The 22195-nt window shown below is 43.0% G+C and overlaps 1 protein-coding gene across 3 annotated transcripts; it reads right to left on the minus strand.

Annotated features, from left to right (window-relative positions):
- Window positions 1-551: 551 nt before the first annotated feature.
- LOC134625059 (trafficking protein particle complex subunit 14-like) lies at window positions 552-20976 on the minus strand. 3 transcript variants are annotated; one of them, XM_063470403.1, is made up of 12 exons: window positions 20456-20976; window positions 17180-17263; window positions 13765-13894; window positions 13483-13569; window positions 12411-12531; window positions 12146-12293; window positions 9067-9128; window positions 7678-7850; window positions 6067-6200; window positions 5690-5832; window positions 4561-4722; window positions 552-2622 (listed from the first exon to the last, which is right to left on the minus strand). In XM_063470403.1, the coding sequence occupies exons 1-11, from the start codon at window positions 20903-20905 to the stop codon at window positions 4581-4583; spliced, it is 1674 nt and encodes a 557-aa protein (XP_063326473.1). In that variant the 5' UTR covers window positions 20906-20976; the 3' UTR covers window positions 552-2622; window positions 4561-4580. The 3 variants fall into 3 exon arrangements, with proteins under 3 accessions (XP_063326473.1, XP_063326474.1, XP_063326475.1); XM_063470404.1 differs by lacking the exon at window positions 552-2622 and having other exon boundaries at window positions 4174-4722; window positions 5705-5832; XM_063470405.1 differs by lacking the exons at window positions 552-2622; window positions 13483-13569 and having other exon boundaries at window positions 4174-4722.
- Window positions 20977-22195: the final 1219 nt, after the last annotated feature.

Raw genomic sequence — 22195 nt, forward strand, 5'->3', positions numbered from 1 at the left:
AGCAATGCAGAAAACCCCAGGAACTGAAGGCAGCGCAATAAAAGCCTGCCAGAGCATGTCACGGGCATCTGATGATGTAAATGAGTTCTAGATATTAGCGTCACTGACCGCAAAGGATTTTATTCATATATTTAAAAAACAAACTCCTATATTTACAAGTTTAGCCTCTAAAACGTGGGAGAACATCTAACTAATGACCAGCTGGTCAACTCTACTAAAAATACATGTCTGAAAGTATGAATAGAGCATATTTTGCAGAGGTTTTATACATATTTTTATTCACAGCTTTATACAGTGTAGAATAATTGATGACACTATGAAATTCATCCCAAATTTATTAAGAAAGTGAACTCAAACTTACAGTCAGTCATAAAAAAGAAGAATCTAGCTCGATCTATGCACGCACACACAAACGCACAGAGCAGACTTCATAGTTTCTCACATGGTACAAAATACTAAATAATCAGGAAATACTTTGTAGCACTCACAGTGTGGTTGGTGCCACTTGCTGCACTAGAGAACCAGAAACGTATCTTTCCAAACTGGGTTACGTTGTTAGAAAGGTCGCTCAATACTTTTAACAAAAACAACAAAAAACCAGCAGCTGTGCACAGACTCATTAAGATTACAGTCTCAGCTGCACTGCCACATATTCAGAATGTTGTTTCCTATGCACACTGTCCTGAACACAACTGTTCTTATGAGGATGAGAACTTTTGATGGTCCATGATACCCTAATGATACATTCACAAAGTATTACATCATCTGACCCTGACAGTCACTGCACCATACCTGTAACTGTTAATGAGAGTGCGGGGAGTGAGTGAGAGGGTGGGGTGGGCTGCTTTTAACCATGTAAAGCACTTTGTGCTACATTTTTTGTATGAAAAGTGCTTTATAAATAAAGATTGATTGATTGATTGATTGATTGATGTCAGTTTTTTAATTGTAAGCCTACGATTGCATTTATCTCTACTAAACTGTGCACAATGTTTAGGCACTGCAGACGCTCAGATTCTAATCCATAACAATGCCATGAGCGAAGACATTGGTACCATCAGTGCAATGACTCCAAACATGCACTCGCACATGCAATCATCTTCAGTCTCAATAAAAATGAGTTACAGTGGGATGCAAAAGTTTGTGCAACCTTGTTAATAGTCATTGTTTTCCTGTATAAATCGTTGGTTGTTACAATAAAAAATGTCAGTTAAATATATCATATAGGAGACACACACAATGATATTTGAGAAGTGAAATGAAGTTTATTGGATTTACAGGAAGTGTGCAATAATTATTGTAACAACCAACGATTTATACAGGAAAATAATGACTATTCACAAGGTTGCACAAACGTTTGCATCCCACTGTACGTCCTCTTTAAACTGTCAGCCTCCTACAGTATCGCTCGTTTCTACTGCACAGAAAAAGCAGTTTTATGATAATGCAATGAAATCAGAGTTAGCAAAAGTTGTATTCACAAGTAAAGTGCAAATTTTATAATTGTTAAATTTTTTTATGTAAAAAAAATAAAAAATCAAGCAGCTGTTTCTAAGCCACATTGGGCCCATTTTTGGTCCACGTTCACAAAGTTGAGCGTCTGCGCTGCCCACCAGCTCAGCTGCTGGGATATTTACTCTGGTTATTGTCTTTTTTATGATCTGGAACATGCAAGTCTAATAAATGAAAAACACAAAGGAAATGAAGGAGGGGGCAAATATCACAGCAGGAAGGTCTGAAATATTAGACAGTGCTGCTAGAAGTTAAATCAAAAGATAATATAAACTGTAAGTAAGTAACTACTGCAAGGGCTCGACACACTCTGACTGGATCCTATTATAAAACTAAACTTTTAGCCCCTCAGTGTCAGTGCAAACCATAGAGGCTGACATAAGAATAGTTTAAGACATAAATCCTTTAAGTTTGAGGCAAGAAGCCAAGATCCAGCTGTAAACCTTTGACATGTTAAATTGAATGAGTAATTACATTTTTATTGTTACATATAAAGGCCACATGGATACTGTAATAAGTTTAACTTAAATTAATTGAAATGTGATGACATTATGGTTTGTTGACAGCACAGTATGCAAAACAAAACAAAAACAAAAAACATTTCTTTACAAAAACGTAAAGTTCTGTTATCACGTCCACATTGTGAGACATGAAACATACTGGAGCTTACTTTACGCTGTTGAGCCTGACTCGATGATCCTAAAAGGAAACTCGAGTGAAACCAACAGATTCAAGCATAAACAGAGACGTGTTTGAATAACAGTGATACACAGTTAAACAGTTTTAGCAAAAACAAACATTTTTAAAAGGTGTGAAGAAAATCTTTAAAGTAAATAAAATGTTGATGTGATGGAGGGAATTTGTCATCAGATAGAAGCGTAACAAACAGAAGTATCCCTCCACTAACCTGAGCTCACATCAGAATCTCATCAGCACCAGTCCTCTGATTCATGTTTCATTCCTCATTCACTGACTCCATCTTTAGCATTTATTATAGTATGATTGTTGCTTCTTCTTGGGATGAAGACAAAGATCTGACGGCTGCTCTGTGTTGAAGCACAGCCACAGGACAGTGATGCTTTTGTCATAAGCTCCCACAGTCCAGATCACCTGAACAGACAAACAGAAGAAGTTTAAAATGCTTCTAGGAAATGTACCAACATTAGACCAGTTTGCAGTAGATTTACATTTGTGTACATTTTGATAGATGGACATTTTTCACCACTCTCCATTTGATGGCAAATAATCAAAATACAAATTTCATTCCAATTAATTTTAGGGGGTCTAAAGTTACTTCTCTTTTTTTTTTTTTTTTTTTTTTTTTTTTTTTTTTTAACCTGTCCCGTTTGGTTCTTTTGCCATCAGAATTATTGTCTAAAGGCGAAGAAAGATGCCCAACGGATTTACTTTACCAAATGGACCATCCCAGCCTTGCCGTAATGGTCCATTTGATTCAACTTTTTATTGTTTATTTTATTTTCACTTGCTGAATACGGGACAGACTTGACTGGAGGAGAGAATGTGGAGAAAGAAAGAGGGAAAGAAAAAAACCTGAGAAGAGGGACGGGGAAAAAGGGCAAAAAACAAAAACCAACAGAATAAGCAGACAAAAAATACATATATCGATCACCTGGATCACCTGTTGAGAAAGAAAAAAGAAAGCAAGCAGAAGAAAACGAGAGTAATAAACAAGATCACAATGATATATGAGAATATGACAGTAAATACTAAATATTAAACATTATTGTGCAGCACGTGAGATCGACAGCGCACAGTGTGCTTTGAGGTAGGAGCCAAAAAGGGTGTAGTTTGTGTGTGTGATCACCCGTGTGTACACCTGTGAGCATGAACGCGCTTGTTTTTAAAAGGTTCCTTCATGTAATGATCTGCTAGAGGGTGTGGGGGGCCACTGCCCCGACCTCCAGGGCATGAAGCAGGTATGGAGGAGATCAAGACTCCAGACATCCAGAGGCCCCCAGAACACAAGAGACCAAGGAAGACCAACAGAGGGGCAGCCGCACCACTATCCCAGAAAGAGCTGAGGAGAGTCCCAGATGAGGGGTCACTCAGCAGCCGCGGAGCAGAAGCCAGGGGGGGTTGCAGTGACGTGCCCGTGAGCTCCGCCGGCAGCCAGCTGTGCCTGAGTGGCCGAGCCCCGGGCCGTGAGGCCGAGGGCACCCCATCCCCAAGGTGGCCCGAGCGAGCCCCAGGCTCCAGGCCCCAATAAGCAGCCGCCAAGGAGTGAGCCGGTGGGTACCTGGGCGCCCACCCCCGGAGACAGAGAACCACCAACGCACCGATGTCTGAGGGCGTCCGCCACCGGCAGGGGAAGTGGTGGGGGGAGATGGGCCTCCAAACCTTGGAGGGCCTGAGATGTCCTCAGAGAGGTGGCGTCTGATACCCAACCTGACATATAGACACAGACAAACAGGCACACACAGATACAAACATCCATTCCCACCCTCATGCTCTCATATACAATTGCTCAACACTCACCCAACGTGGAGACAGACATAGAGAGACGCTGTACACACAATCACACTCCCCAAGCGTACTCTAAGCCCCGAGTCTAGGTACCCTTGCCCCTGGAGGGGGAAACTGCACCCAGACTCAGGTGGTGTAACCCTTTTCCCTGCGGTGGGGAGAAGCAGACCGCCCCGACTCCGCAGCAGCAGGGAGGCCCCATACACCAGACCCCAGTCGGACGGCCAACTCCTCCTCCTAGCCCCCCTGCTCCAGCAGGCCGCAGAGAACGGGGGTGTAAAGTTACTTCTCAACAAACCGCTCCTTCCAGTCAGCTTGGACAAAGGTTACTAACACTTCTTTGGGCTGTCGTGTTGCTTTAGTCCCGTGATAGCTTGTTGAATTGTTTTTTACAGCCAGAAGGTGAATGTTTTGTCTAATAAGTTTTGTCTTATTTTTACAACATTTGATTAAGAGCCAGTCCGTTCTGATTGTGCAACGCAGTATTTAAACTACAGAAGGGGGTTAATGTCTCATCTAAATAAACAGGTAATGTTAAACAGTACATGCACCAGAGTTTCCTACCTTTTGTGTACATCTTTGATTCATTCCAGCACTAGCACCTTACACTCTCTCTTGGCTATTTTTACCAGTGAAACAAAGCTGGGATCGGGGGACAGGTGAGGGGCTCGATTAACAGTTCCTGCAGGAGAGGTTGTTGTCTGGAGCTCCGCCACAGCGCCTGACCTGGACCCAGAACAAAGATATCACAGACATCACTGTGGACTGCAATATGAAAGATTGTCTCAAATGCGTCTCCAGTCTTGCACAACTACAACAACGTCTCTAAAACGTGTATCATCTATTATGTGAATATTTTGTACAAATATATTTGGCTTAAATCTGACATAACTCAAAAGAATTTCCATCCATCCATCTTCTTCTTATCTGGAAACAACCTAAGCAGAGAAGTCTCCTCCCACAGCTTATTCAGGGGAACGCCAAGTCGTTTCCATGGCAGCGGAGAGATATAGTCTTACCAGTTTGTCTTGGGTCAGCCCAGGGCTTCCTCCAGGTGGGACACCTTGGAACACCTGACCTGAGGAGCCAAAGAGGCAACCTATAGATGCCCGAAACGATGACCTGGCTCATTTCTATTTGGAGAAGCAACAGCTCGACTCTGAGCACCTCTTGAATGACTGAACTTCTCACCATCTCTAAGGGAAAGGGCAGCCACCCTTTGGAGAAAGCTCATTTCTGTTGCTTGTATCTGTGATCTTGGTCACAAACCAAAGCTCATGACCACAAGCCAACAGAACACCATCATCTTCCAAAATCAGAAATTTTGAGGCCACCAAACTGGAAGCCTTCCAGTCCAACGCCCCCAGAAATGAGCCTGATGAAGTTCAATCGCTGCAGACCAAACTCTTGAAACGGTTGTACAAGGACTGGATGGCCTGTTTCTACGTGCCAGACAACCCACACCCCCCAACACAGGACACTCCGAGGGACATGACTGAATGGCTGCTACAGGTTCCCCTCGCCCACCCAAGTTGATAAAAGGTCATTTCTTCCCTTTACAGTTTTCATTCAATTAATTCAACTTAACTTTACTCATTTAATAAAAACTTTTTTCCCAGTCACCCACACCCCAGTGGAAGTGTCTCGATGCCCCACAGTTTGAGAAGCAGTCTTGTACAATGACCCTCCATACCTGAGATTTACTGACCAAAATGGCTGGTGGTGGGGGAAGCTCTTTAATCGGCTCAGGTGTCCTCCCAAGGTGTTTTTCAAAGGTGACTGAGGCTCCGTGGGCGGTGCGGGCACAGAAGCTGTAAACGTCATATGCTGGCTCAGCTGCCGCGTTATAGACATGTGGAAGATGGAAAGCCATTAATTACATTTTTTGTCAATCAAAACTGTGCCAAATAAAAACAATACAGCAGTATGAGCGGTGTAGTACTTCCTGGTTTAAAGTTCTTCAAGGATCAAACATTAAACTGAGCATAAACAGGATTTACTGGGCTGGGTTTGTGTACTGTTAATATTACGACAATGTCAATACATTTAACAACTTATTTCCTTTGGTACCTCAAAAATCCCAGTTTTGAGAATCTGGAAGGCCACAGTGAAGGACAGTATGGAGCCTTTCTCACACTGGCCCAGGTTGTTGAGTGGAGACTGGCACACAACCGCTCCCACACTGGGATCCTGCTGACTTCCTCCTAGATGGATGCACGGACAGTGAGGAGCAGGTAACAAACATAAGCAGGGGGAAGAATGAGAATTTAGACTGGATTAGGAATCCGATATAGGATTGGAGCAGAGAATATTTATCCAATTCAAGAATCTAAGGCTACGTTCACACTGCAGGTCTTAATGCTCAAATCTGATTTTTTTGTCTGCTTGTTCACACTACAAATAAAATGTGACAGCAAACGCGCTCTAGTGTGAACCCCCAATGCGGTCCGCATGCACAAAAGAAGACGTCACACAACGCACTCTGTTTACGGAAGTAAAAATGGCGGCTACGGAGCTAGTAGGTGTTGTTGCAGCAGTCTATCAATTTCTCTCCATATGCTAATCAAGTCCAAAACCTCAGTTTCTGTCCATTGACTCCGTCTCCAGTTTCCGCCGCCATGCTTTCTCGTTTGTCTTCTCCGGCGCTGATAATTGGCGTCTGTCTCATGTCAGGGACGTAAAAGACGGATTTAATGCGACATGACCATCAAACAGCAGTCACTTTCTAAAACATCAGATATGTATCGGATTCAGGACCACATACGAAAGTGACCGAGGTTGGATTTGAAAATATCGGATTTGTGCCGTTCACACTGTCATAGCATGATGGGATATGGGTCACATGTAGCCTATGTATGAAGCATTTGAATAGAAGAGCAGCAGCTCAGTGATTCTGACCATTAAAAACAGGAACCATGCCATAGAAATATTGGTATTTCAAATCCTCGTGTTCCTGCAGTCCCTTTGTACAACTAGTCTGGATTGATCACCCAGCTCTTACAATAAGAGCTGGGTGCCTGCAGTACTGAGGCGATGTGTTTAATTTGTCTCAAAAGTTGGATGTTGGAACTGGAATGTGTGATGTCCCGTGAGCTGTGCGCATTCCAGTAACTTGGAAAAGCAAGAAAAAACAGGATTTGCTTTGGTTCTTAGCAAGGTGCAGCCTTTATGCTTCACTAGGAATAGAGCACAATGCTCGGGGGGTTGCCCTTAAAACCACCACTGCAGCACATTCATAGACAGAACCTAGCCCGTGTTCTGCATATGGCTTATTTAGCCAGACACAAATACACAGCAGTGGCAACATTACACATTTACAGTTTTGCTCCCATTTGGAAAATGGGGGTTGGATTGGCTGACGAAGGAGCTGAAACTTTGAAATGCAAAGCAGCAGCCAGGAGACAAAAAGCCAAAATCCCTGCTGAGACTGTGGAAACCTGGTGATAAGAAAAGTCTTACCACCGCGCTCACAGTGACCAAGTATTTGCTTGGTGTAAATCAATTTACATCTCCATTTTCTTTCATGTAGTGTGTTTTTATTTCTGGATTTTTGTTGATATTCTGTCTCCATTAAAATGAAAGACTCGATTCTTTGTAAGTGAGCAAACTTCCAGATTCAGGAGAGGGAGCAAATAATTATTTCCCACACACTAGGAACTGTCTGTATGATTTGATACTCACCCTCTGAATTCCAGATCAGACGAACAGCGAGGAAATCTTGCAAATTGTTGAGCAGTGTATATTTCACCCTGAAGTGTTGTTGAGGCCTGACGGTCCTTGGGCAGGACGCCATCATCACCAACTCTGGACGATTTAAGTGAACACTGGGTATCGAGTAACAAGTAGAGATGCATCTGGAGAGAGCATGATAAGTATTATATTTCTATTATTAGAACATAAAGCAGGAATTCTACTTATAAGAAAAAACAAATAGCACAACAAGACTACAATTTCAATTCTATACAATTATAAACAGAAAAAAGTCATTTAATGTTCTTATATGGAGATTGTTTTGGTTTCTTCATTAATACATGTTGTATTTCACACATAAAGGCATACAAAATGATACAATGTGCTTATCCCTGTCAGGGTCACGGGGGGCAGGAGCCTAGCTGGGCTACCACAGGGCGAGAGACAGGGTACACCCCGGACAGGTCGACCAGTCTGTTGCAAGGCTAACACATAGAGACAGACAACCATTCCCACTCACAGTCGTACTTATGGGCAATTTAGAATTATGAGTTAACTTAATCCCACTAAACTTTGGTCGTTGGACTGTGGGAGGAAGAGAACCCACGCAAACTCCACACAGAAAGGCCCCAGGTGCTGGAACTGAACTCAGGATCCTCTTGCAGAGCTAATCGCAGTGTTACTCCTGCTAGCGTTTGTTGAGCAATTGCTGTCCTTCTACAGCAATGCATAGAGGTCAAAGGTCTAATGTAGTGCAGCCGCATAGATGATCCATAGTTGCTGCAGTCTGCGCTAAGGGTGCAAACATGCGCTCAGTTGTTATTTAAAATAGATGTTAAACTACAAATTCTGTAAGTCACATAAATATCATCTCTTAAATTGTTTAAAAATTTGTTTTTATTTTGCCACAGTTGGTGAAATTAATCAATTTATTTTTATACTAATTTTCTCTAAATCCTGTTATATGTTTGTGTTCAGTCAAATAACATTATAGAGTGCTGTAGATCCAAAAATAGAGGATTATATATCTATATATATGTTAAAGGTTATTTGTGTTTAGAAGCCTGCAGCATTTGATCCTTTGGTGCCCTCTAGTGACTCATGTGAAATAGTGATCAACTGGGAAATTAATGTTATTTATGTTAAATAAAATCGTATGATCCTTATTTGTAAACCACACTAAGCAAAAAGATAAAGTTCCCTTTGAGTTTTTATTTAAGTCTGTTTGCCATCCTTTACTGGATGCAAGCAGCGGCTGTAATTACTTTAAAATACACGGCAGTCGTTTCATATAGACAGTACATGCAGACAGTACTGCTCCAGGATTGTTATGTACTGCTACTGCCACAGAAATACCTCAACAAGAAGACAAATGGTTACCTCATGGCAGGATGTACTGGACTGTGCCACTGTAGGACAGCCAACAATGGGACTTCCAAACCCTATGAAAAGACAACAACATTATTTAATAATTAAAACCTCCTCTTCGACCCCTCTACCTCTCACATTGGACTCTCCAGGAGGCTTCAGACTGAGAGCCCCATAGAGGGCAGAGAAGTGACAAGGTGATGAGAGGCATTATGAGGTATGGTCTTTCCATGTGATTTCCATGCATCCTCATTACATTTTCACTTTTTACAGGTGGGATAAGGTCCCTAGGCTAGATGCCCCATGCTAACCAAGCCTACCTCGGATATGGGCGAGAGACTGAAAAGTGAAACCTTAGCACCTGACAGGGACCTTGATAATCCGGGCGATGGGCCCGGATTATCAAGGTCCCTGTCAGGTGCTGAGGAGCCAGGATACTGATGAAAAGTGTACTGAAACAAGAAAGCTCAAGTGGGCAAGAGATAAGAACAGGGCACTGTTGGAGTGCTAATATGTAAGTAACCCCAGGAGAAGAGGTTACATGAACAGGATGTGGGACCTCTGATATCTCCAGCATCCAGATTGTCAGTGAAACAACTACTAACTCAGTGTTCCAACATTTGGAGGAAGGAACTGCTGTCACAGCTAGAGACTGACGAGGTACAACACACAGGCTACGGCAAGGGGGAGCCAGGACGACAAGTTGGGGGGAGATATCATCATCACCTCCACCCGAGCTTGGGTACCAAGCCCAGGTACGATGGGTCGAAGGAGCGTTGAGTGTGAGAGAAACTGACCTGAAAGGTCATGGTGAAGCTTGAAATTTGGACCCTCCGTATTCAGTTACCAAGATTACGTGAAGTACTCTCTGAAGGTCTACTAGATGATGTGAATGCAGCACTACGGACAGTTCCTACTGTAACCATCACAGAGACTAATCTATACCCTTCAGTACCCTGGAGAAGGAGACTAGAGGCCAAGATCAAGGTAGCGTGGAGGGAAGTTATCGGTATTGAAGTAGAAAGAAATACAGCAAGCATGAGAACCGGCCCCATGCAACTACAGGCCAATAACCTGCCTCAGTACCACATGGAAGCTCCTGTCAGGCATCATATCGGAGGCTGAACAGGCATATGGTTCAATACATGAGCGGCGCACAGAAAGGAATCAGCAGGAATACTAGAGGAGAGAATCCCCAGCTACTGGCAGACAGAGCAGGCGCCTGAGACTGCAAGAGTTTGAATAAGCAAGAGCACTCCTGTCACTTAGTTGTAAGCATGTGCACTACAAATGGGCCTTATGCTCTACACACACACACTTGACGCAGTGAGGCCAGTGTTAGTTCATGGGAGACGTTAAACAGATAGTGAGACTCCTGTTTATCAGGGACGTAAATCCTTAGGTGATGGCCAAGCAGAAAACAAAGTCACAATTCTGTCTGTGAGGGAGAATTATGACTCTGCCATCCCACCTACCCATGTCATGTTTGGTGACAGGGTGTGTACCACACTCAACATGGACCAGAGGCAGCAAAGGAAAGAGTTGTCTCAGGAGATTAGAAAGAAAATCATAGACAAGCATAGACAAGCATGTTAAAGTGTAAAGGCTAGAAGACCATCTCCAAGCAGCTAGATGTTCCTGTGACTACAGCTGCACATATTATTCAGAAATTTAAGATCCATGGGACTGTAGCCAACCTCCCTGGATGTGGCCGTAGGAGGAAGATTGATGACAGATCAAAGAGACAGATAATCCAAATGGTAACAAAAGAGCCCAGAAAGACTTCTAAAGAGATCCAAGGTGAACTTCATGCTCAAGGAACATCAGTGTCAGATCGCACCATCCGTCGTTGTTTGAGCCAAAGTGGGCTACATGGGAGACGACCAAGGAGGACACCATTATTGAAAACAAATCATAAAAAAGCCAGACTGGAATATGCCAAACTACACGTTGACATGCCACAAAGCTTCTGGGAGAATGTCCTGTGGACAGATGAGACCAAAATTGAACTTTTTGCACATCAGCTCTATGTTCACAGACGGAAAAATGAAGCATATCATGAAAAGAACACTGTCCCAACTGTGAAACATGGGGGAGGCTCGGTTATGTTCTGGGGCTGCTTTGCTGCATGTGGCACAGGGTGTCTTGAATCTGTGCAGGGTACATTGAAATCTCAAGATTGTCAAAGGATTCTGGAGAGAAAAGTGCTGGCCAGCGTCAGAAAGCTTGGTCTCAGTCGCAGGTCATGGGTCTTGCAACAGGACAATGACCCAAAACACACAGAAACACCCAAGAATGGCTAAGAGGAAAACACTGGACTTTCCTACAGTGGCCTTCTATGAGCCCTGACCTCAATCCTATTAAGCATCTTTGAATGAAACATGCCGTCTGGAAAAGGCGCCCTTCAAACTGGAAACAACTGGAGCAGTTTGATCAGGAGGAGTGGACCAAAATACCTACTGAGAGGTGCAGAAGTCTCATTGACAGTTACAGGAATCGCTTGATTGCAGTGATTGCCTCAAAAGGTTGTGCAACAAAATATTAAGTTGTGGGTACCATCATTTTTGTCCAGGCTTGTTCCATACATTTATGTTTTTTTAAGTAATTCTGTTCAAGCATGGTTAAAAAGCAATGTGTGACTTTCAGTGGTTAACATTCATAGAATTTGTATTTACTTATACTTTTGTCAGATTACAGTTATTTCTGTGACCATTGTGAGTTTTTCGTTCATTGACTGAAGGGTACCAAGAATTTTGTCCACGTCTGTAAATGATATATAAATTAGGCACAATCACTTCCTTTATTTCTACCGTGTCTGGACTCAGTGGAGACCTTCAAAAAGCAGCTAACGACATGTTTATTAGCTTTTAATTGGAACGGGCTTTTTATGATGTATTTATGACTGTATTGTGTTTTTACCTTGTAAAGCACTTTGTGACACGTGTCTGTGAAAGGTGCTATATAAATAAACTTTACTTACTTACTATTTATTGTAATCATTTGGCAGCTTTAACTTTGCACTAAACTTGTTTTCACAAAATCGCACTGGTTTTAAAAAAGTAAGGACACACTCTCCATTGTGCCTTCTCACCTTGCTGGATTGCTGTTCTTCTTTCTCTTGTAGCTGCAGCTGAAACATGAAGGTCTGCTCCTCCAGGGCACTGAGCATACAAGGTAGATGTGATGGTTTGTTGTCTATCCGACAGAATGAAGCCATGGTGATCTCCGCTGACTGGTGGCTTTAATAGAAAGTATAAACCGTTGTGCTCATTAGGAGGCTAAAGAACACAGAAAACAACTTGCCAATTACTTCCCTGCTTACAAAGCATTTGCACACCGAGTGCATATGTACTTACCAGACGTTGTCGACTACGAGAACTGAGCCATCAGGCATCATGGGAAGGTAAGACGAGTTATAGTTTGGAAGAATCTTCACATCTTTGACACACATTCTGTCCTGTGAGCTGCAGTTCATCACTGAGGAAAAAGTAACCCACTAACCATTAGCTGTTTATGAGCTTATTGTACTTCCAGGTACAACTCATTTTGGTGTTTTGCTAACTTGACGCAGTTTTCTGGACCATTCAAATTCCCCATTTTTGGTATGTTTAACAGAATAGTATTGTATATTGTGTATATTCATTTTGTTTCCTTCGTTCAATTTGAACAAGTTTAAGATCAGTAAAAATCAGATGAAGGTAGCGTGACAGACGTTTACTTTGATTACACAAAAATGAGGCAGGACTACGTGATGGATAATTCTAAGGAGCTCGGAAAGCAACCGGCTTCTTTAAGTTTCTTGAAGATGTTTCACCTCACATCCAAGAGGCTACTTAAGCTCTCAAATCAAATAGTCACAAGTAATTAAACCCTATTTAAACCCCAGTGGGCTGCCCCCTACTGGGGCATTTAAACCGTATTTAAACCCGTTTGGGTTTATGTTAGGACACATATATATATATATATATATATATATATATATATATATATATATATATATATATATATATATATACATACATATATATATATATACATATATATTCCTGGCAGCAAATTTCTTACTTGACTAACTATGCGGGAAAAAAATGAGACACTTGCCTAAAACTAAGAAACACTCAAATATTAAGTTTCATTTGAGAACCGTTAAATGAAAAATGTCAATATAATATTGACAATAACAACAAAAGGGATTTGAAACCATGTATCACATTATTCAGTGAAGAATCATGGCGCTTAACTGTGTGGCGTCTGACATCATTAATGATCAACATTACACGTAGCTGCTTTAGTTTAAGCGGCTGCTGTTTCACTTAATACTGAGACAGGAAGCTGTTGTTTACGAGAGGTCCAGATTTGGGAAAATACAATTAAAAAATAATAAAAGTCCAAGTTGTGTGTCTGTGTGTGCATGAGCTGCTGTTCTACCCTTGAGGACGGTCAGATGTTTTCCAGAAACAGTCATCTGTCGACACTGGACACTGGGAGGTGGAAGAACATCCAGAGTAGTGCTGACTAGGAAAGAGGAAACCATGGTGTTTGTTTACTGTCAGACTGGACAATGGAATTATAATTTATATGTAATCCAATGGGACAGATACTGGTTTCCTAGTCTTATAGCCTCATTAGTTGTAGGTTCTAGACTACAATCCTTTTTAACTCTTGTGACACACATAGATCATTCAGTATGTTGAGAGATGGTGTGTTTACCTTGTGTCTTGAAGGAACTAAGATCTTGTCTGAAGGTGCAGGTTGGACTCCTAAACTGCAGCAGAGTCAGGTAGCCAAGCTCCCTTAATTCTGCATTTTCCTCCATCTGCTTCCACACAGTGACTACAATCTGTCATCACAGAGAGGCAGGCACAGAGAAAACAGGACCAGGGAATTGTTCTGCATTCAACTACAAGTTCCAACTATAGAGTTCATAATACAGAGTACTATGCAAAAGTCTTAAGCCACCACTAATTTCTTACAAATTGTTAGGAAAATTGGAAATACATAAAGTTTTACTGAAACTCAAGTTGAAGCTTTTCCTGACCACCAGTGCCAGCCTTGTCCCTGAGATGCTGCGAAGGGCGAACTGAACCTCCAGCCTCCAGGGGATCCGTCAGCTTAAGCGCCACAGCAGACGCAGCTGCAGCAGGAGGCAGAGGGCCAGCGGCCGCTGATACGTCCAGAGCGGAGCGTCATCCTCGGGGCGTAACATGTTTGAGTCAGGGGTCACCAATGTGGAGGTAAACACAGACGAGACGAGAGCTCTCACATGCCAACGTTTCTCACTCCAACGTTATTTTTGAACAACTGAAAACATCGTACTCAGCAACACACTTCCTGCGTGTGAGTGCAGTCCACCACAGTGGAAATAAGGCAAAAACAAGAGTTTGTAGATAAGATAAGCTTTCTTGTCATTTCTGTCTTCAAAAAGATTTTTCTGGGCTTCCTGAAGGGCTTTCCAGAGGTCTTCTAGGGTTGTTGGCTGCTGCTGTTCTCTGTAAAGATGATGCTGCTCCGAGGAGGCCGATCCATGATGTATTGTGTGTTTTTCTCTTCAGGTATGCTTTTACTGCCCGTTTACTTTAGTTTGGTTTTAAAAATGTTTTCATCTAGTTTTTGTTTTTAGTTTAGTTTCTGTTGATTATAGAAACATTGCTACTCAGTAGTGTGCAAGCCTGACAACATCAGGCAGAACTGATCCAGGGTATCACTGAGCTGGATCGTCTCAGGTGCACAGTCTCAGATTGACCGAAACAATGTCTAAATTTAGGTCAGGCATGTGTGGGGCTGGTCACTAGTATCAGTTCCTTCATCATACTCTTGTCACATGAGACCAGTGACCATTCTGGTGCAACACAAGAAACCCAGGACCTGCTGCACCAGTGTACCATCTGACAGCGGCTCCAAAGATTTCACTCTGACACCTAACGGCCATCAAGCTGCTGTTGCCCAGCTTGTAGAGGTATGTGCATCCCTCCATGGATGAGGTTGCCCATTCCTTAACCTACAAACAAACCAGTCATGCTGAGCATTATTACAGGCAGCATAACATTCCCCATGGCTTCTCCATTACTTTCACATTTGTCGTATCCACTCAGGGTGAACCTGTTAAGAGGTAAATGAACTGGTTTTTATCAGCACCTCAAAGTCTGAGGCCATGTACCTCAGCTGGCAAAGGGCGGAGAGCCCACTACGGGTCAGCGACGAGTTCCTTCCCCAAGTGGTGGAGTTTAAGTATCTGAGGGTCTTGTTCACAAGTCAGAGGAGAGGGGACCAGAAGATCGTTAGATTGCTTGGTGCTGTGGCTGCACTGATGCAGACGATGTACCGGTCTCTCGTGGTGGCAAGAAAGCTGAGTGTAAAAACAAAGCTCTCGCTTTATCAGTCAGTCTACGTCCTTACCCTCACCTATGATCACAAGCTGTGGGTAGTGACCAAAATAACGTGATCTGGGACACAAGCAGCGGAAATGAGCTTAATCTGAAGGGCTGCTAGACACAGTGCTCGGCCATCATTCCTCGATATCGAAAGGAGTTGAGGTTGTTCAGGAGTTGGGTGCCTCCTTGGTGAGGTGTTGCAGGCATGTCCTACCAGGTGGAGGCCTCGGGGCAGACACAGGACATGTTGGAGAGATTATATGTCTCTACAGGTCTGCGAACGCTTTAGTGTTCCACGGGATAGGCTAGATGAGGTGGCTACGAGGCAGGAGGTCTGGGCTTCTCTGCTTAGGCTGTTGCCCCCGTGACCCGGTCGCAGTTTTGTGGAAGAAAATGAAAGCATAGATGGATGGAGTGGCCTCGTTGTTGGCCCTCTAGTAGGCCTGTAGTTAATGTAATTAACACCAAAGCAACTGAAACCGATTAAAAATCCCCTCTGCGACTTAACTGACCAGATTAATATACCAAGGGTTGAATTTATTCAATGCTTTACTTTGATTAAAAAGTGTTCCTGTGATTTGTTTGAGTATAAAGAAATCAGGGATGGGTCAAGACTTTTGAACGGTTTTGTACCATTTAGGAATAATAAGCACAGTACAAACAAACATTAACAAATATATACACTATACACTATACAATACATGTTTACGTGTTTTTATACCATTTCTTTACTGAAGCATCAGAACTATGAATGAACACATGTGGAATTCTGTAATAACAAAAAAGTGTGAAATAACTGAAAACATGTTTGATATTTCAGATTCTTCCAAACAGCCTTTGCTTTGATTCCTGCTTTGCTCACTCTTGGCCTTCTCTCCATGAGCTTCATGAGGTCGTCACCTGAAATGGTTTCAACAGTCTTGAAGGAGTTCCCAGAGATGCTGAGCACCTGTTGGTCCTTTGCCTTCACTCTGCGCTCCATCTCATCCCAAACCATCTGCACTGGGTTTAGGTCAGGTGACTGTGGAGGCCAGGACCCATCAGACCAAAGCACAGATGTCCTCTGGTCTAATGTCCACTCCTTGTGTTTCTCAGACCAAACAAATCTCTTCTTGTTGCTTTTTCTTAGTCGTGGTTTCTCAGCAGCTGTTTGACCATAAAGGCCTGATTCACACAGTCTCCTCTGAACATGTAGAGATGTGTCTGCTACTGGAGCTCTGTGTGGCATCTATCTGGGCTCTAATCTGAGCTGCTGTTGTGATTTCTGAGGCTGGTGACTCGGATGAATGTATCCTCAGCAGCAGAGGGGACTCCTGGTCTTCCTTTCCTGGGGCGTCCTCATGTGAGACAGTTTCATCGTAGCGCTTGATGGTTTTGTGATTGCACTTGGGGACACATTCAAAGTTTTTGCAGTTTTACAGCCTGACTGACCTTCAGTTCTTACAGTAATGATAGACTGTTGTTTCTCTTTACTTAGCTGATTGGTTCTTCCATAATATGAATTCTAACAGTTGTCAAATAGAGCTGTCAGCTGTGCACCAACCTGACTGCTGCACAAGAGAACCTCATTAAGAAGGCAAGAAATTCCACAAATGAACCCTGACAGGCCCACCTGTGAGGGGAAACATGTCAGGTGACGACATCATGAAGCTCACTGAGAGAAGGTCGAGGGTTTGCAGGCTGTCAATCTATCTACATCTATGCACACACACACACACACACACTAAGTGTACATGCATACAGGTGTGTCCAACCTTGGCTTTACGTGTACTGACTGGCAGCTTGTCCAAAGAGACAGTGAGACAGAAGATAAGCTGGTCTTCCAACACCCAAGCAGACTGCAGGAGATCAACATAAGACAATGTTTTTGTTTAAATAAATAAAATAATATGGACTGAGTTAAACAATCAGTCACAACAGTACTATGTCTAACAGCTGCCATCACAGGTAACTCTGGAAAAAACAAAACTCTTAAAAAAAACTTTGGTTAATAAAAAATGAAACCTGTGCTCGCTTTATGTTAGTTTAGCTTTAATTATGGTGGAAAATAATTTATGCGTTTGTTTTCTGTTTGCAGATATTTATGTATAGACATTTACAACAGCTGATAAATTAAAATTTAAAGAGTAGTTTTACGATCTTTGTTGTATGTGTTTGTGTTTTTTCCTGAACAGCGCACTTTGTTGTAGCAACTCTCTTAACTCTGCATGTTATGGTAATTGAACTGTGCAGGTGCTGCTGCGACAGGTGCATGGATGTACGGCTCCTGAATGACTGGTTCCAGCCTGAACACCTGCCTTATATATAAAGCCTGGAGCGCTTCACACGCTTCCCCTAACAGCTGATCAGCTGGGTGAGCTGCCGTTACTTTGAACACATCGATTTCTCCTGTTTTTGGACAGGAGGTCAGACTCTGTCTTTATTTTGGTTCCTTTCCTCTGTGAGCTCATGTATGTTGGCATCTATCAGACCTCAGCTTTGTTTGATTTACTATTTTGGCCTCGGCTCACCCTGATGTGTTGACACTCCTGTTCTGTTGTTTTTCCCTCATTACTTTGTAAATAAATGCCATGTAATGACCAGTGATTGTTTCCTGTGGCTGCGTGGGTGTTGGTGGGGAGTTATTATTTGTTACTGCGAGCCTCCAAACATCAAACTGATTCAAGTAACATTCAGTAACACATGCATGGCAGTCCTGTTGTGTAATCGTCACCAGAGGATGATGCATGAAAGAGCTGAAGTGTGTCAAAGTCAGGGGTTAAAACTGGGCTTCATGAGCTGCAGGGCTTCAGCATCTAGTTAGCCCCACAGAAGACGAGCGAACATAAAGGGAGTAATGTGTTACTGAAGCTCATTTCAAATGCAGCATTTCTGCAAACACACAAATTGTTTGTGCGCAGTTTGTGTAACAGTGTGTTGCGGCTAAAGGTCCAGCTGCTTATTTGACAGGGAGAGAAAAGAAAGAGCTAACTTCACTCAGACAGACAGATAAGACAGACGGACATGGCAGGAAGAAGAGAGCTTACATTTAAAGGTCAGTGGGATTTTTTAAACGAGATACTTTGTTTGTACATGTGACTGTTTTTTAAATTTGAAACATGCTGCAAATCAAACTAAGGCAGACGAACTGTTATACAAGGCTGCATGAAAACCCTCTGCAGGTTAGTTTGCTGCACTGTGAGCATTTAAAGTAAAGCACAGTGTGTGTCTGGTGCCAGTGTTGGGAAGGTTACTTTTAAAATGTATTCCACTACAGATTACAGAATACATGCCCCAAAATGTATTTTGTAACGTATTCCGTTACGTTACTTAATGAGAGTAACGTATTCTGAATACTTTGGATTACTTAATATATTATCATGCTTTTTACAACTACGTGAATGTACTATTGCTGTGTGATTTATTACTATTACTGAAGGTCCGCGGCTCCTAACCGTAGTAAAGGGACCTCTGGCTAATAGGTCGGGTTCCGTGTCGGGCTGGTAGCCGAAAAATAGCTTTACTTTGTTGTCTGGGTCAACTTTGCTTGCCAGAGACAGAGAGAGGCGTTGAAAGGCTGCTCCAACAGAACTTATTGTTTCGGAGGAAAACACGAACACAGTGTACAGTCGAGTCTTAATAGCTTACTTACAGCTGGGCTCGTCAGGCACTCTTCTTGGCTGCAGTGGTTATTATTATATTTACATGCTTCCAGCTCCCGTTTCTGCTCGATGACAGCTCGGACTTTTCCTTTCTCTCCCTCCCTCGCTCACAGACACATAACGTGTATGGTAGTCCATTCTCGCTGCAGCACGGACTACACTGCCCATGAGGCTACATTCTTTAGGGCTATGTCTGTAGCATTCTGCCTATTAGCTTAGCACAACAACAACAAAAAGGCGCTCTCTCACCCAGGAAACACACAGTGGCAGAGAGAGAGCGTCACCATGGCAACCGTAACGCTGCCGCCTGGAACAACAGAGCGTAGCTGTCAAACAAACCCAAACAGTCCTGACCCGCGACAATATGAAACAGGAAAGTACCGCCGTGTAATCCATTTATTTCAACAAAGTAACTGTATTCTGAATACCACCTTTTTAAACGGTAACTGTAACGGAATACAGTTACTCATATTTTGTATTTTAAATACGTAACGGCGGTACATGTATTCCGTTACTCCACAACACTGTCTGGTGCACAGTGGCTGTGGGTTCATGGTCACAGTTAGCTTACATCACATGTAGCAGAGAGTCATATGAATTTGATGAGCTTAGATCCACTGATACCAGCTTTATAGCATCTAGTATAAAGACAGTATAAACTGTGGAGGATGAAACATCTGCTCACATCTGGTTGAATCCAGATGTGTCCATCCACAGAGAGCAGCAGGTCAGCTGATCACAGCCTGCACACTAAGAACAGCTGCTGGAGCTCTCAGGAGAAATGATTGTGAGTTTGATTCAGTTCCCCACACTGAGCCGTGACAACCAGTCTTAGGTTCCCCACCTGCTGAACCCACTTTAACCTCTGACTGTGCACACTTCCTGTTTACAGGCAAAGTCCCCTCTACAACGGAGGCAACAGCAAGTAGATTTGATTTGATTTCCCTTCAGACTCAAGCTGAGTATAATTAGAAGCAAAAATAGACTAAAGTTTGTTCCCTCTACTGATATTATTCTATCATTATGTTCATATAGCACAGGGTTCAGTCAGCTTTGGACAAAATAGAAGCGTCCTCCTTTACTTCCTTACTTTGAGCACATTTAGAGCCTTTACTTTTTTTATTCGAGTAAATAAGTTGAATCAGTACTGTAACTTGTACTGGAGTATTTTTACTAGTAGTATCTGCACTTCTACTCGAGTACAGACAATCTAAACCACCCTCTGGTTTTTTGTCTAATTAGGACATATATGTAGGTTACTTAAAAACTATATAGTTCCTGTCTCGTTGTAGGTAACATGCGATAATGAGTGATGACAGTTCTGCAAAAACATTAGATATGTGTAAATCTATGACTTCCTCTTCTTCAGTACTGGCTTATTGATTTTACCTTGGCTTGTTCTGTCTCGTTGTGCATCGCTGCACTGCTGGGTGAGCATTTATGACTGACAAGTTGGTTACACTGTGTGAAGGTCTGCTTGTCCCCCAGTCTTCTTCCGCTCTGTTCTGCGGTCCTACACTCTACATCCTCGGACTCTACATCCTCGCTGTCTTCACTGCAGCTGCTCATGCGGTCACACTGCTCAGCCGGTGTCTGCCGCCAGCTCTCCGCGGCGCACACGCTCGCCAGAGCGCACAAAGAACCCCCCAGGTCCTTCCAAGACAGAGCACCATCGTCCCTGTCCGTTAAGCCCCGAGACCGCAACACCAGCAGAAACTGGAGCGTCTCCCCGAGGTAGACGTTCTTTCGCTGAGGAAGCGTTGTGTAGTTTGCTGCGTCTGATAAACTCGATATTTGGGCGACAGGAAAATACATAAAAAACTTGTATTGTGACTCCATCGTGGCGTTGGCTGACTCTGCCTCTGCATTTCACTGCGCCTGAACAGCAGCTTACTGAAAGCGCCCACCGAGGTGTGCATCCTGCTTCCTTTCACTAATAGCGACAAAACAACAGGACGATTAATCGATGTCGAGAAGACGAGTCAGACCAATGCAATCAAAGGTCAGTGACGAAAACCAGAAAAACGAAGCCATACTGTACCAGGATGAAGTTTACATAAATAACATTTATAATAAGATAATTTTACAAGTCACCTTCCAGGATTCTACTAAAGCTTAACTCTAAGCCTATGCAGCCCCTAAACTGACAGCTCTGCTACACTATATTGCCACACATGAACCTGAGTGAGATCCCATTCTTAATCAGCTCACCTGGGAACCTTGCTTTTGACAAGGTGCAGGCATGTGCTTATGGGAAATTTGACCATTCTGACCATTTGTGAGGTCAGAAACGGATGTTGAACCAGACCGCCCGAATCACAATCTCTGCTCTAATTAATTCCTGAGGTGTCTGTCAGGTGTTCATTCAAGTTCTTCCACACCAAACTGTCTGATCCATGAACAGGGAGGGGTCGTACCCATCACTGGGAGCATGAAACTGAAATCCATGAAGCTCTCTGCACTCTGTTCTTAAGGTAATATTAAGGCCACAGTTTTGGAGCTTTGTTGGTAACCTCTTTCATTCCCAATCACTTCCACTTCATTATAACTGTGTCAGTTGGTGATATCCTCCTAGGACCCAGCAATTAATTTCTGTCCTCCTTTGGGGACACGAGGCTGATACTACTACATCATGCACCATATATATGAGTCCTGCTGTACTGTCAGGGGGCATCCTGGCTTTTGTGTGGGCTGGGCAAACAGAACACATCAGCTTCCATATTTTATGGCCATGAGAGATTAAGTGATAGAGAGGGAAGGTGAAAGCTAAAAGGAGGTGATGCACCTACCATCCAAAATAAGAACTGTGCTCTGAGGTTTTTAGGCACAACAGTATCAAACAAGCCAACGTGGCCCACAACCACCAAACACGTGATTCTCTGACTACATCAAACAGAAAATAGGCAACACTTTGAAATAAATTCTTCAATGTTAGCAAGTCCATTAAGGTAACACATGAGGACAAATGTCCTCAACAAGGCTGCCAAGGAAAGATGGTTCCCTTCACAGGCGATCTCCTGTCTGGCAGTTGAGAAACCAAACCTCAGAACTTCAGAGCTTATACAATACATCTTGTCCATAACAGACTGTGGGTGTCATCATTTTGCCCGTTCTCAGGCTCCTCAAACG

Source organism: Pelmatolapia mariae, linkage group LG3_W, assembly GCF_036321145.2.
Source record: "Pelmatolapia mariae isolate MD_Pm_ZW linkage group LG3_W, Pm_UMD_F_2, whole genome shotgun sequence".
Lineage (NCBI taxonomy): Eukaryota > Metazoa > Chordata > Actinopteri > Cichliformes > Cichlidae > Pelmatolapia > Pelmatolapia mariae.

Bases quoted from the DNA above. Each gene is read 5' to 3' on its own strand.
- LOC134625059 (XM_063470403.1), bottom strand. From the start codon at position 20,905: ATGGAGTCACAATACAAGTTTTTTATGTATTTTCCTGTCGCCCAAATA. The intron at 13,895-17,179 runs GTTGGACACACC...CTGTGATGACAG, and splicing joins TCAGTACACGTAAAGCCAAG to ATTGTAGTCACTGTGTGGAA. The intron at 7,851-9,066 runs GTAACCATTTGT...TGCTCTCTCCAG, and splicing joins CCAGTACATCCTGCCATGAG to ATGCATCTCTACTTGTTACT.